Source organism: Orcinus orca, chromosome 17, assembly GCF_937001465.1.
Source record: "Orcinus orca chromosome 17, mOrcOrc1.1, whole genome shotgun sequence".
Classification (NCBI taxonomy): domain Eukaryota; kingdom Metazoa; phylum Chordata; class Mammalia; order Artiodactyla; family Delphinidae; genus Orcinus; species Orcinus orca.
Window position 1 is genome coordinate 69354439 of NC_064575.1, and position 14079 is coordinate 69368517.

Below are 14079 nucleotides of genomic sequence, written 5' to 3' on the forward strand. Positions count from 1 at the left end.
GCTTCTCTCGCTGGGTTTGGCAGAGGGCAGCATTCTGCCTACTGCATTAACAGATGAGGACTCAGAAGAGGGAGGTGAAGTGATCAGGCGGGGTAACACTGTTTTCGTGGGAGCAAAACTAGGATGGGAAGTTCAGCTCCTGCATCTCCAGCCTGCTGCTCAAGGACAGACAGCTCCTTACCTACTAGCTCAAGGGGCTGAAGTAAGAATGGACTGCCAGCGCTGCCTTAACATCTTCCCTCTGCCTCACAGGCTTCCAGCTTAAGATCAGGGTCATGATTATGGGCCTAATTTTATCATTGCTCCTACCGCTAATATACGCACATCACAGTGAAGTATTTTGCAGTGCAGAGGTCAGTAATTTGGGAGAGGGGTAGCGAGATGAGAGGTCAAGTATCCCCGCTACATCTCCTTTATATTTAGGTGGCAGACATTGATTTTTTGAAATGTTGCATCTTCTGTTCTAATGAGCAGTTTGCACTGAATGGGGTTTCCATTTCCTATTTCCATACTGGACGCAGGCTTATGGTTTTAGGCTATTCATGTGTTTTGCTCATAATCCAGACCTGACATCCCTATGGCTCATGAGCCTATGACAGGCGCCCCACCCAAACCTACTCAGATACCCTTCACTGTGTCTGTGCACCCATCTCTCCTTCTGGGGGCTTTGCTTTTTTATGGGTTCATATCTATGATTTTCTTCAATGAGTGCCCTGAGCCACAGGTGCCCCAGTCTGGGAAGATCCCACATGCCGCGGAGGACCATGAGCCATGGCCGCTGAGCCTGCGCGTCCGGAGCCTGTGCTCCGCAACGGGAGAGGCCGCGGCAGTGAGAGGCCTGCGTACCGCAAAAAAAAAAAAAAAAAAGAAAGTGATGGGGATTGTGCTGAATTTGAATGAACCCCAAGACATAGCCTGAATCTTCGCAGGAACATTTCAGGATGCTTGGATTCTGATCATTGAGGTTTTATTGTAAACATCAGTAGTACCTGAATAGCTAGGCTGCCGAAATTTCTGAGGCTTAGGAGACTCAAATTAAATTACTGTTTTATTTCATTTTATTTATTTGATTAATATCTAAGTGATCTAGGCCTGGTTCCTAGCCCCGGAAGGCTTCCTCTGTTCACCTCTGGGGCCAGTAATTCGCATTTTCAGGTTACTTCTGCTGTTCTCCATAACCAACCATGAGTGGAAGTAAGAGGGATTTTAGGGAGTTTCAGCTCTATTCACTATTGCCATTTTGAGTTTGTGGTACTTTTGCTCTGCCACTGAGTCTCGTTGTCTTCCCTGCACCTGAGCCTTGACTATAACCTGTCAGGCATCTCAATCCCTTCAGAACGGAGAACCCATCTTGATTCTACCTCTTGCTCAGAACAGATGCCCCCAAACCTCAGTCCACTCTGCTGCATCCACTGGACCAAACTCCTTCCAGAGTTTGCCCCACATTGTTCAATAATTCATTCAACAGACATTTAAGGGCCCCAAATTACCAGACACTATGCCAGCGGGGGCCACAAACATTATGTTAACACACATAGCTTCTAGGTAGAGAAACAGAGGTAACAGGAGTAATGAAAACTGCACCCATTGTCATAAGGCACATACAGAAAGAGCTCGCAGCAGAAGCCAGGCGTGAAGGCAAGACTCTGGTTTGATGTGCTTTCATGCTCAGGATATAGGGCCTTAAAGAAGGGGGTAAGCATATGATGTATTAGGATAATGTCACATGAACAGTAAGTATGCATTGAAGGTGCTAAGAAACAGACCCTGGCAGCCCCACTTCCACGGGCAGCATCACACAACTGCAGAAGAACTTGTTATGGGGTCTCCCGCTGAGTGAGCTTTAAAAAGCACAATGGGACATTCCCACGTGACATTTTTTGTGCCACCAAGTGAAGTCCCTTTCTTAATTCTACCTGAACGTCAAGACTGTAAACACACTGGTATAGTTCATCTCAGAGGGAATGGGATGGAGACCCAGGAAGGTGACTAGGCTGGGACCATATCACAGATGGCACTGTTCCTTCCTGATGGAGAAGCAGTTTGTTCTCTGGCTTTGTGTTGCCCTGTGTTTGGTCATAAATAATAATCTATCAATAAACGGCTAAAAATGTGTGGCTATATTCTGGAGGAACTCTCAGCTCTTAACTGCAAGAGGAAGCAGTAATATCATAATATGCTGAAATAATTGTAATTGATTAAAATAGTTTCAAACAGACCACACATCATACCCAGACACAAAACCATGGCTACCTGGTGGCAAGAAGAGGGTACGTGTGAACTGGGCTGAACCAGGCTTCCTTCCTCCGTGGCATGTTGTCATAAATTAGAAGGTCCTTCTCAGTCAGCACAACCAGGGCTGGCTTCCACTGTTTCTCGCTGTCCCCGGGCACCTGAAACAGAAAGCAGAGACCCATCAAGCAACAGCCTGAGAAAAGAGTACCTGAAAAGAAGTTGGCATCCCCCCAGTCAGAAGACTCAACAATACAAGTGCCTTTTGGTTCAGGCTGTAAAAATCAAAGGCCCAGCCGCTCCGCCGCATGTGGGATCTTCCCGGACTGGGGCACGAACCCGTGTCCCCTGCATCGGCAGGCAGACTCCCAACCACTGCGCCACCAGGGGAGCCCCGGCTGCATGATTCTTGATCCTTGAAAATATGTTTTCTCAAGGGCCCTGGTATATACAGTCAGTGCAGCCAAGAAGTAGCCCAGCAGCCAAACATCTGTCACTGTTTCTCACCTGCCAGTCAGCACTGAAATCTCTATTTCATAGTGGGACGCAAATGCGTAGGGGAATAAGCACTCCCAGCTGGTTCTCTGGTAGAGTGCATTGTTTTTACTATGAAATGGTAAGGTCTGAAGGCTTTTGAATAAGTATCCAAAGGCTCCAAAAATATACCATGGAGGCAAATGTCTGTCTCCACAGGCATGAGACGTCACAGCTCTTCCCCCAGTCTTTCACTCTTAGATTGTTTCTGTGATTCAGGCACCATCTTAAAATTCGTTTGTTCAACTGAATGTTTATTTCCTTTCATGGAGAATACTTCTGTAACTCAAGGCTGAGATGACCTGGCAGGGATACAAGAGGATTCAAACATCAGCTGGATGTTTGGACCAGATGACCTTTAAAGTTCCTTTCAATCCTGAGAGTCTGTGTAGCTCAGACCTTATCTCATGAGCCATCCCTCCTCTGCCCAGTGTTGATTTGACCAGACTCCCTAAGTGTTCTTCCACCTATGAAAATGCCCTCCTTCCCACTTGAACTCTGGGCCCTGGCATAAATCTTTCTGATCAGTTTGGAAAAGCTCAGTGCTCTAGCCTTGGTACTCCAAGCACAGATCATGTTCCAGTAGCATCAGCATCACCTGGAAGCTTGCTAGAAATGCAGAATCTCAGGTCCATCCCAGACCTATTGAATCAGAATCTGCATTTTACTAGATCTTCAGGTGATTCTTATCATCATGAAAGATAACAAACACTGCTATAGATGAGATTAAGATTGTCTTTGATACTGGCAGTTAATCCAGTGATGATTCAACTCTCTCATAATGAACCACCATCTCCAATTTATTCAGAAATAAAAGAAACAGTAAACTAAATAAACAGTAAGCTAAATAAATGATAAAGCAATTTCTTCCCTTTCTATGCTTATCATTATCTTTTCTAAGCACCACAGTGAGATCTGTATTGAGGTGGAAGCAAGTGTGTGTGGCTTTACAAATGACTGATCAGAGAGAAGGTGTGCAGGATGATATGAGGGTTGAGCTTTTGTAGGTTTATGTAGCTTATAGGCTGCCTGACCTGTATAACTTGGAGCAAGTTGTTATTCTCTGTCCTTCTGTTTCCTCACTGATAACATATACAACAGTATATTCTGGAGCTAGAATGCCTGAACATAAATCATAGCTCCACAATTTGCTACAACATCCCCACAAGACCGTGGGATCTTGGGCAAGTCAATTACTCTCTTTGTATCTCAGTTTTTATATCTGTAAAATGGGGAAATAATAGTACCTGTATCAGAGGGTTGTTGTGAAGATTGGGTTAAAGTGTCTAAAATGCAGATTAAACATCATTTAGAGCCTGTTTAGTAGCATGGACCTCATAATGCTGGAGAGGAGATTAAATGAGACAGTGCATGTTATGTGCTGAGCCTGGTACCTGGCAGATGGTGAAACTCAGGGTGGGAAAATTGTGGCAGGCTCACCAATTTTTAAACTTATCAAAAAAAGGTATTCTTTGGAAACAGCAACAATATAACTACCTGCTTTCCCTGGGAAAAACTATAAGGCAAGACACGATTATCTTTGGTGCTGACAATTTCAACTCATTCTCCTCCCAGGAAGAATTCATTACACAATGATCACCTTTACTTTTGAATGCCCACCTTCCAACAATTCCAAATAAACATTTACTTTTTAGAATGAAGAAATCCCCTGTAGAGCTATTTATACTAGAATGTGAATGACTGCCTGGCTTATTTCCCCCTTTATGCATTTTATGCATACAAAAAAATTGAGCCTTAGCTTATTGCTTTTTCCAACAGTATCTTCAAGAGATCAAAATGAATTGTTAGAGAAGGCAATGTACCAGACCCTACAAGGTGAATAAGCTATGGTCTCAAGGCATAAAGTGTTTGGGGGGTTTAGAATAAATTTTTTCCAGCCTCTACATTAAACCTAGTAAATTACTTTTCCAGCTCATTAAATAGGACTGGAGAAGCTACAAACAATCCTCCCAAAGCGCCTGTCTTACTTACCTCGTCACATCTGATCCATTAACTTTGACTGGAACCAGTCACTTAAATGTAAACACAACTAAGCATCATTCTTCAAAAACAATATTAAGTTTGTAAAATAAATGTCAACAGTAAACATCAGTAAAGTGCAGACCTTTCTAATGGTGGAATCATAAACTCACACACATGTTAAGTGGCATATATGGGTATGAATAATCCCAAAGCCCTAGAACATTTTGTGGTTTATTAAAGACTTCTGTGTTGATAAGTTAATTCTGCTGCAAAAAGACTCAGAGTGGGCAATCCCCACCATCCTTGTGTACAGAATGTTCGTTTTGATACTATGTGGATGCTGAAAGGTAGAAGTCTGCTCATGAGGACCACCGACTTTCCAAGGAGAAAATATTCATGTTGAAGAACAGGTTTTTAAAACTATACTTTGGGCCACGTGAGCTCCACATTGTAAAGCCTTTCAAGGACACTTTTCTTCAGGCTTGAATATTTAGGTTGTAGTTTGGTGACAACTTCTGTTACAAGTCCAAATTTCCTGGCACCCAAAGATTCTCCAGTGTCTATGCAACAGTTCTGGGGATGTGTCTGCATTTTACTGAAACATGACTCCTGAAACGGATGTGAAACTTTCATCTCCACTCCAGCTTCCCGCCATCAGATGCTGCATTGGTCAGAGACTCAAGAACTGATCATGTTTCTAATGAAGAAGGTGAAGTGAAAAAGCAGGGAAACAGACATTCAATTTTGAAATTATTCTGATGCGCAACTGAAGTGAGCTAAATCCCATAGGGCGATATTGCACAGTCACCTCTGCAGAGCATGAGAGAAAAGGTTTATGAAAAGACAAGCAGAATCTAAGAGAGAGTGGTAAGAAGTCAAGGTTGAAAACTGAGGGAAGTAGATGTAAATGTATGAAATCAACACGTTGTATACCTTAAACTTACACAATGTTCTATGTCAATTTTATCTCAATTTAAAAAAGAATTGAGGGAAGTAGTCATTGAATCCTCAATTTGAGGCAGGTCTCAACAGTCATCTAGTCATAAAACAAAATGTGAAACAACTGAAAGAGAGTTTGTATAGGGTTGCAGCCGGGTTAGGGTCCCAGTCTTTATGGCTTTATCCTCCAACAACTCACATCTCTGAGCGGGGTTCCTAACAAACATTGAAATACAGTTTGAAAACTGCTGAACTCATTTCCTCTAAAATACCTGGAATCTGCAGATTACTTTCAAAGAGATGGTTTTACCAAAGCAGAAACTAACATACCATTGTAAAGCAATTATACGCCAATAAAGATGTTAAAAAAAATTAAAGTTATAAGATAATGAAAAATACAAAAAAAAACCCCAAAACCTTTTCCGTGCCCTTTCTGTAGGTACTTGCAAAGAAAAGAATGATGCTGTTGCCTCTTAAGAGTTGTAAAGGTTAAATGAATAAATACACATAAAGAACTTAGAAATGTCTTGAGGACAGTAAACAGGCAAGTCTTACATGTTAGCTTTTCTCATGGTGATCATTTTGCAATGTGTAGAAATATCGAATCACTATGTTGTGCACCTGGAACTAATATAGTGTTGTAGGTCAATTATACTTCAAACATAAACTCATAGAAAAAGAGATCAGATCTGCGGTTCAGAGGTGGGGATGGGGGAGGGGGAATTGGAGGAAGATGGTCAAAAGGTACAAACTTGCAGTTATAAAATAAATAAGTACTAATGATGTACAATATGATTAATACAATTAACACTGCTGTGTGCTATATATGAAAGCTGTTGAGAGCAAATCTTCTCATCACAAGGAAAATATATATATTTTTTCTTTTATTTTGTATCTTTATGAGATGGTGGATGTTCACTAAACTTATTGTGATAATCAGTCCATGATGTATGGTAAGTCAAATCATTATGCCGCATACCTTAAACTTATACAGTGCTATATGTCAGTTACATCTCAATAAACAAATAAATAAATAAAATAGATAAAAATGAACAAACAATAAGTAAAGAGGTCTATGGAATTAAAAAACATTAGCTCTTTCTACTAAGAATATCAAATTAAAGATCTGAGTGACCTTGGGCAAGAATTATTTGCCTTTGGAGCTCTAATGTCCTCATCTGTCAAAGGATAGGGTAAGACTAAATTATTGCTAACAGCCTCTCCAAATTCAAAATCAGATTTTTTTTTTTTTTTTTTTTTAGTTTAAAATTCCCTGCTGTATAGGCTGGGACTGCTTTAGTTTCTAGACTCTTGCTTTATACCTCTTCTGTGTTCAGTGGACTTTGCTCACAGGGCAAAAAACAATGTGTGGGTCTCTTTTTCTCTCCTCATACCAACTCACTCTTCCCAACATACTTATTTTTTTTTAACATCTTTATTGGCGTATATAATTGCTTTACAATGGTGTGTTAGTTTCTGCTGTATAACCAAGTGATCAGCTATACGTATACATATATCCCTATATCCCCTCCCTCTTGCGGAGGTCTCCCTCCCACCCTCCCTATCCCACCCCTCTAGGTGGTCATAAAGCACCGAGCTGATCTCCCTGTGCTATGTGGCTGCTTCCCACTAGCTATCTATTTTACATTTGGTAGTGTGTATATGTCCATGCCACTCTCTCACTTCGTCCCAGCTTACACTTCCCCCTCCCCGTGTCCTCAAGTCCATTCTCTACATCTGCGTCTTTATGCCTGTCCTGCCCCTAGGTTCATCAGTACCATTTTTTTTAGATTCCATATATATGTGTTAGCATACGGTATTTGTTTTTCTCTTTCTGACTTACTTCACTCGGTATGACAAACTCTAGGTCCCTCCACCTCATTACAAATAACATACTTATTTTCTCCTTCTACTTGAGCACAAGGTGAGGAAGAAGTGTTTGGAGCCAAACAACATCTTCAAAATCTGGCTTTACCAGTTCTTCGCAGAACTGCCATAAGCACTTGTTCACTGATGTGTAAGATGCTAATAATGACCTCCTATGCATATTATATGAGGGTTGAATGAGACAATGCATATAAAGCTCTTCCCATACGGCAGGTACTGGCGGCTTAACTCTCCCCATTGCGTACCTCGAGTGCACTCTTCTTCCATCCATCCTGCTCAGGAAGGAAGGTGTAGCATAAGCGGAGTGACTAACAGTGGAGTGAAAGCAGTTCATAAAAGAAGGTCAATTACAACCTTTGTTTTGGAGATCATGGTTATCTCGACCACTTTTTAATTTATGTCTTTTCACCTCAGGTTGCAAAGTATTTAGAACAAAGGACAAGATAGCAGGGTAAAATAATTAGCAGTTATCGATTTCCAAATGCGTTACAAACATTAGATAATCCCTGCACCAACTCTCCGAGAGGCAGATAAAGATCATCTCCAATTTACCAAAGGGAGCACAGGGAAGCGCTAAGGAAGTTCCACGCAACCTGCAACTCTCTTCCAAGTGGTCCTGAACCACGCCGAGACCCAGCATTCAGGAGCCAGGTGGGTCATCCACAGCTTGACGCAGAGGAGAATGGAAAGAAAGAGAAAGCAAAGGGGAAAGGGGAAGAAGGCTAGAAAAAGAAGGTTCAGGACGGGGTTCTGGGGGAGCCTCAGCTTCACAGGACTAATTTCTCGCCTCTCACACAATTCCCAAATTGTTTGGCACCTGGATTACACGGTGAATTCAAGGGTGGCTTAGAGTGAGCAGCAGACTGAGTGATCCCTTTTGTCTGCTGGATGTCAAGACAGTGATGAAAAATGCTGGAGAGAGCAGAGTGAAAACTATGGCATGAAAAATATAGTCCGACTGTGGGGCAATTAAAGAGGACATCATTTTTATACGCCAACTCTCCCAACAACCAACAGCAGCAGTCCTCAGGTTCAAGCTTGCTCTCTTCTGCCAAACTGTGAAACTGGGTCTGGACTCCTCTAAGCCATATACAGTAATGCCCCAGATTCTGGGCTTAGGGTTGGAATGCTCACCACAGTCAACATACAAGTTAGTGAGGTGAAACTCTGGCACTTGGGTGATAGATACATCAGTCACCTCAGGTGTCGACAGGACGATGTTCCCTCTGGAGACTCCAGGGAAGAATTCTTCCTTGCCTCTTCCTATCATGTGGTAACTACCAGTACTCCTTGGTGTTCTGTGGCTTCGTACTGCATGTGTCCAATCTCTGCTTCCGTTGTCCCATGGACTGCTTTCTGTGTGTCTTCTTATGGCCTTCTTATAAGCACACCCGTCATTGAATTTAGAGCCTACTGTATTCCAGTATGAACTCAACTAATTACATCTGCAAAGACCCTATTTCCAAACCAGGTCACGTTCTGAATTGGGGGCGCAAGGTTAAGACAAGAAATTAATCATAAGAAAATGGTCTGAACCCACTATATTTTCAGTCAGTTTTCCAGTTTTGTCTTTTTTTCCCTTTGAACACTTGCAGACCCAGAGTAGATTTTTTTGAAAGTTATCTTATTTACTGAGTATGCAGAAGGTCAGATGCTAACGGACTCTCACAGAGGCCTTGGTGGCTCTATTAAAAGTAATGCCTTGGTCCCCGGTATTTCACAATGAAGCCAACCTTAGGGCAGATCACACATATCCACGGAGGTAAGTGCACAGCCAGGTTTTTTGTTTGTTTGTTTTTGCGGTACGCGGGCCTCTCACTATTGTGGCCTCTCCCGTTGCGGAGCACAGGCTCCGGATGCGCAGGCTCAGGGCCATGGCTCACAGGCCCAGCCGCTCTGCGGCACGTGGGATCCTCCCGGACTGGGGCACGAACCCACGTCCCCTGCGTCAGCAGGCGGACTCTCAACCACTGCGCCACCAGGGAAGCCCTATTTTCAGTTTTTTGAGGAACCTCCATACTGTTTTCCACAGTGGCTGCACCAATTTACATTCGCACCAACAGCGCAAGAGGGTTTCCTTTTCTCCACACCCTCGTGAACACTTGTTATCTGTTGCTTTCTGATGACAGCCATTCTGACATGTGTGAGGCTTATTAGATTTTGAGTCATTTAAATCTGACAATTTAAAAATCTATATGACAAGAAAGAATTCTCTTTATCAAGGGAGGATACGGCTGAGAGAGTAAACACGTATTAAGAGCCTACTCTATGATGAGCACCGTTATGGGTTGTACTGTATTGCCCCCTCCCCCAGATTCATATGTTGAAGTCTTAACTCCAATACTACAATATGTGACCATTTTTCGAAATATGGTCATTGCAGATGTAATTAATTACGATGAGGTTATACCAGAATACAGGGGCCCCTAATCTAATATGATTGGTGTGCTTATACCAGGGGACATCTGGACACAGACACACACACAAGGAGCACATCACATGAACACGCAGGCAGAGATCAGGGTGATGCGTCTAGAAGTCACAAAATGCCTAAGGTTGCCAGCAACCCAGCAGAAGCTAGGAGAGAAACAAGGAACAGATTCTCCCTCACAGCCCTCAGAGGGAACCAACCCTGCCAGCGCCTGAATCTTGGGCTTCTAGCTTCCGGAACTGTGAGGCAATACATTTCTGTTGTTTAACCCACCCAGTTTGCGGCAGTTTGTTATGGCAGCTCTAGGAAATAAGACAAGCACTGTGATATGTTTCACTTCTTTCAATCCTTCCAACACGATGAGGCATTTATTATTATCCCCATTTTACAGAAGAAACTGTGGTTCAGAGAGGTCACGTATAGCCAAGGTTACATTAGTTCCTGTCTTCAAAGCTGTGATACTTTCGTATCACAAAGCTGTCTCCTACAAGAAAAGGGGGATGATGTGGGAAAATGAGGTAAAAGGTAGGAGGGAAGACGGCTGGGAACTCAGCCATGATGCTTCCTGCAGGCCGGAGAGCCCGGATCCTGTTCTGTGCACCCGTGCAGCAGGCTGTTTCCCACGGGTCCTTCCCTTTGCCCCTCTTTCCCACCTCCTGGCACGTAGGGCTTCACTCAGGCCAGACATCAGTCTAATCCAAGCTCCTAACTTCCCTTCCTAATCATCAAAGCTCTTGACTCCCCCAGTCTCACATCTCATTAAAGTATTTCAAGACTAAGGTGTAAATGTCTCATAGCCCATAATAGGTTGTTCCACTAAAGGGATATTTCTATTTAGAACGAAAATTAGTCTCTTATGTTTACTCTTCATTGAACAATTGAGGGGCTAGTAAATGAAACACAGTTTGTTTTCTAAAGGTGATGAAACATTCCATTACACTATAAATTTAATTTGCATGTTTTTGTTATTTTGGTTAACACATTTCCTCATGGGTGGTGTTCACCCCAGTACAAATGTTTGCAAGTTCTACGAGGGTGAGGTCCAGTTTAACGTGCTGTGTAGTTTTAAATCATCCACATATCATATGTTTAGGGACATATAACAGATGAGTACAGTAGACTATGAAATAGTGTTTGAATATTTGTAACTACCAAACCTTTCTAGATATTGGAACCACTAGGAAGTTAAATGGCTTCTGACCCTTCCAGCTCATGGCTTAAAATAACGGTCGATTCAAAACACATGCTTTCAGCAATGTTATGGAGGCTATATGAACTACAGAATCTTCTAGACAAGCAGTCACAAATTCAGAGACTACAGAGGACCAGATACAAGAAAAAAACAAGCTAACCACATCCCAGTTATAAGGTAGCTTCTTTTCAGCTTTAGCCTATCATTGCCAGGAAAGACTGTGGGCTCAGCATTGCCCAGTCTCTGATTTTTCAAAAGAAGCCCTAAATCTGTATTATTATGTGAGTTCTCCCTATTTTTAAAAGTGTGTGTATTAGTTTCCTATTGCTGCTCTAAGAGATTACTGCAAACATAGTGGTATTTATTATCCTACAGTTCTGGAGGTCAGAAGTTCTAAAATCAAGGTGTTGGCGGGGCTGCTTCCTTCCAGAGGCTAGAAGGGAAAATCCATTTCCTTGCCTTCCAAATGCTGCTGCCTACATCCCTAGGCTCATGACCCCACATGGCATTGCTCCTTCTGTTTCTGTCACCACATCCTTTGTCTTGATTCTGACCCTCCTGCCCCCCTTTGTAAGAACCCATGTGATGAAATTGGGGCTGCCTGGATAATCCAGGAAAATCTGACCACCTCAAGAGCTTTAACTCAATTACACCTGCGAAGTTCCTTTTCCCACCTAAGGCAGCATATCCACAGACTCTGAGGGTTAGGCTGTGGACACCTCTGGGAGACCATTACTCTGCCTACCTCAGGTTACAACTAGTTCAAGTTAGAAAAATAACGTATGGAATGAAGTGATATGAAGTTTGGCATTTGTTTTGAAATCTCCTGCCCCCTGTCCCCCAAAAGGAAACCAGTTGGACAGAATACTCACGGTTCCATACTGTATCTAGGTATGCATGGTGCCTACATAATGCCTAGGATACAGGGGGGCGTTCAGTAGATTCTGGCTGAATGCCGAAGGACTGAAGTCATACCTCGGTGTCTCAGGCCCCCGATAAACACCGTAAACAGGACCTAACCATTACTGCCATTGGAGCCCAGAGGCCTGTGATCACTGTACTCTCCCATGGGCATTCTTCACATACCCATGGCTCCAATTCCTTGTTCCCTTCACTAGGTATGAGCTGTCCATACTCAGCTTCTAGAAGTGAATGAAAGGCTGCTTCTAATCTGTGACACTCACAGATAATTAAATTAGACTCCTCTCGGTCTGCTGGGGAAAAGCTATTTCATACTTTCATTAATTCCAAAGGGCTATTTCAATTACAGTCCCTGTCTGGTAAACAAGTTATCTTTGACGTACAGCCTTTACTTCTCTAATGCCCAGGAAATTTGCCCTCTAAAGGGCTGCTAATAGGCAGCAGAAATTTATAAGTTTTTAAAAAGTTATCTTTTGAAAGACAGCTGACATTATCACTAAATCTAGAAGAGCAAGTTATTAAAAAAATAATCTATGCCTCAGCATCCTCTGTTTTGTTTTCACTGTATCTGTGGGCTTCCTTATCTATTTTCTTACTTTATTTATCCTTTAAAGGAGAAAACCAACAGTTCGTCAAAGGAATAAGTCTCGAGGATGTAACATACAGCATAAGGAAGATAGTCAATAATATTGTAATAACTGTGCACAGTGACTGATGGTTACTAGATTTATCGTGGTGATAATTTCATACTATATGCAAATGTGAAATCATTATGTAATAAACCTGAAATTAAGATTACATTGTACATCAACTATATTTCAATTTTAAAAAACACTATCAAAGGCAAAAAAATGTAGGGAGTGTCAGCCTCAAAAACACATCAGCATTTTCTAAAGTCATGGCCTAGTCCAACAGCTAGCTATTCAATAATGTCAGACACCATTCCACTATTTACTGTATGAAAAAAATATCAACACGCTTGCTTGCTTTCAGTTGGAGCTCTCAGAGTTTTATAACTAAACAAACAAAAGCAAAAAAGGCTTCATTTTAGAGACAGCTCAAACTTTATGTGTCCAAGGACCAAGCAACAAATTCCAAAGTCCCCTTATCCTACTTTTGTTTAAATGCCTCATAAAGCCTGCCTCGACTGGGAAGATTCTTTTTTTTTTTTTTTTCCCTCTGACCTCCTGAAAGCAAGGAGGCAATCTAGTATTAAGATCATAAATCTTGCTGTCAGACAGTTCTAGTCTGCAAGTCCACTCAGCTATTTACAGTATGATCTTGACCCAGTTTTCTCCATGCTTCAGTTTCCACATCTGTAAAATGGGGGTAATAAAAGTCCCTCTCCCATATGATTATTTGAAGGATGGAGTCAGATACTGTGTTTACATGGTTTATAGCACAGTGCCTGGAAAATATCAAGTTCTCAAAAATCAGTGTTTCTCAACATTTGTTGTGCAGATCACCTGCTTTTGAATCAGCTGGGCTGCTAGTTACAAATTCAGATGTCTGCCCCTTCCAAGATCCAGTTCTTCAGAAGCACTGGGGGTGGCACCAGGAACCTGCATTTACAGCAAAGGCTCGGGAATTTTTGTGTCCACTATTGTTTGAAAACGTCAACGTGTCAATTACCATGTGCACAATCATATTGTACAGAGCACTCATTTTCTCCCCGTGATTTCCAAAGACCAGTGCCCTTGGATTCTCCGCCTCAGTATCACCAGGGGACTCCTTAAAAGTACAGACTCTAGAATCCCAAATCCACTGAATCGTAATATCTAGGGATTGACACTACACATCTCTATTTTTTGCAACTTCGTCTGGAGATTCTGATGCACAGCTTGCTTTGGGATTCCCTGGCCCACATTACTCATTCTGACACTGGATCATAGCCTTCTTTTTTTAAATTTTATTTTTTTAATATTTATTTATTTGGCTGTGCTGGGTCTTAGTCGTGGCA

General features: G+C 42.2%; 2 protein-coding genes across 6 annotated transcripts in view; one reads left to right on the forward strand and one right to left on the reverse strand.

The window, feature by feature from the left end:
• MTBP (MDM2 binding protein) overlaps nucleotides 1–14079 on the forward strand; it is a 154647-nt gene that overhangs the window by 135056 nt on the left and 5512 nt on the right. The gene's annotated exons all lie outside the window — the stretch shown is intronic.
• Nucleotides 1–14079, reverse strand: part of SNTB1 (syntrophin beta 1) — a 232108-nt gene that overhangs the window by 47477 nt on the left and 170552 nt on the right. For all 3 annotated transcript variants that reach the window (XM_004265352.4, XM_049700673.1, XM_049700674.1), the window contains one exon: nucleotides 2254–2393. In XM_004265352.4, the coding sequence (XP_004265400.1) occupies nucleotides 2254–2393 (140 nt within the window). The remainder of the gene's footprint in view (nucleotides 1–2253; nucleotides 2394–14079) is intronic.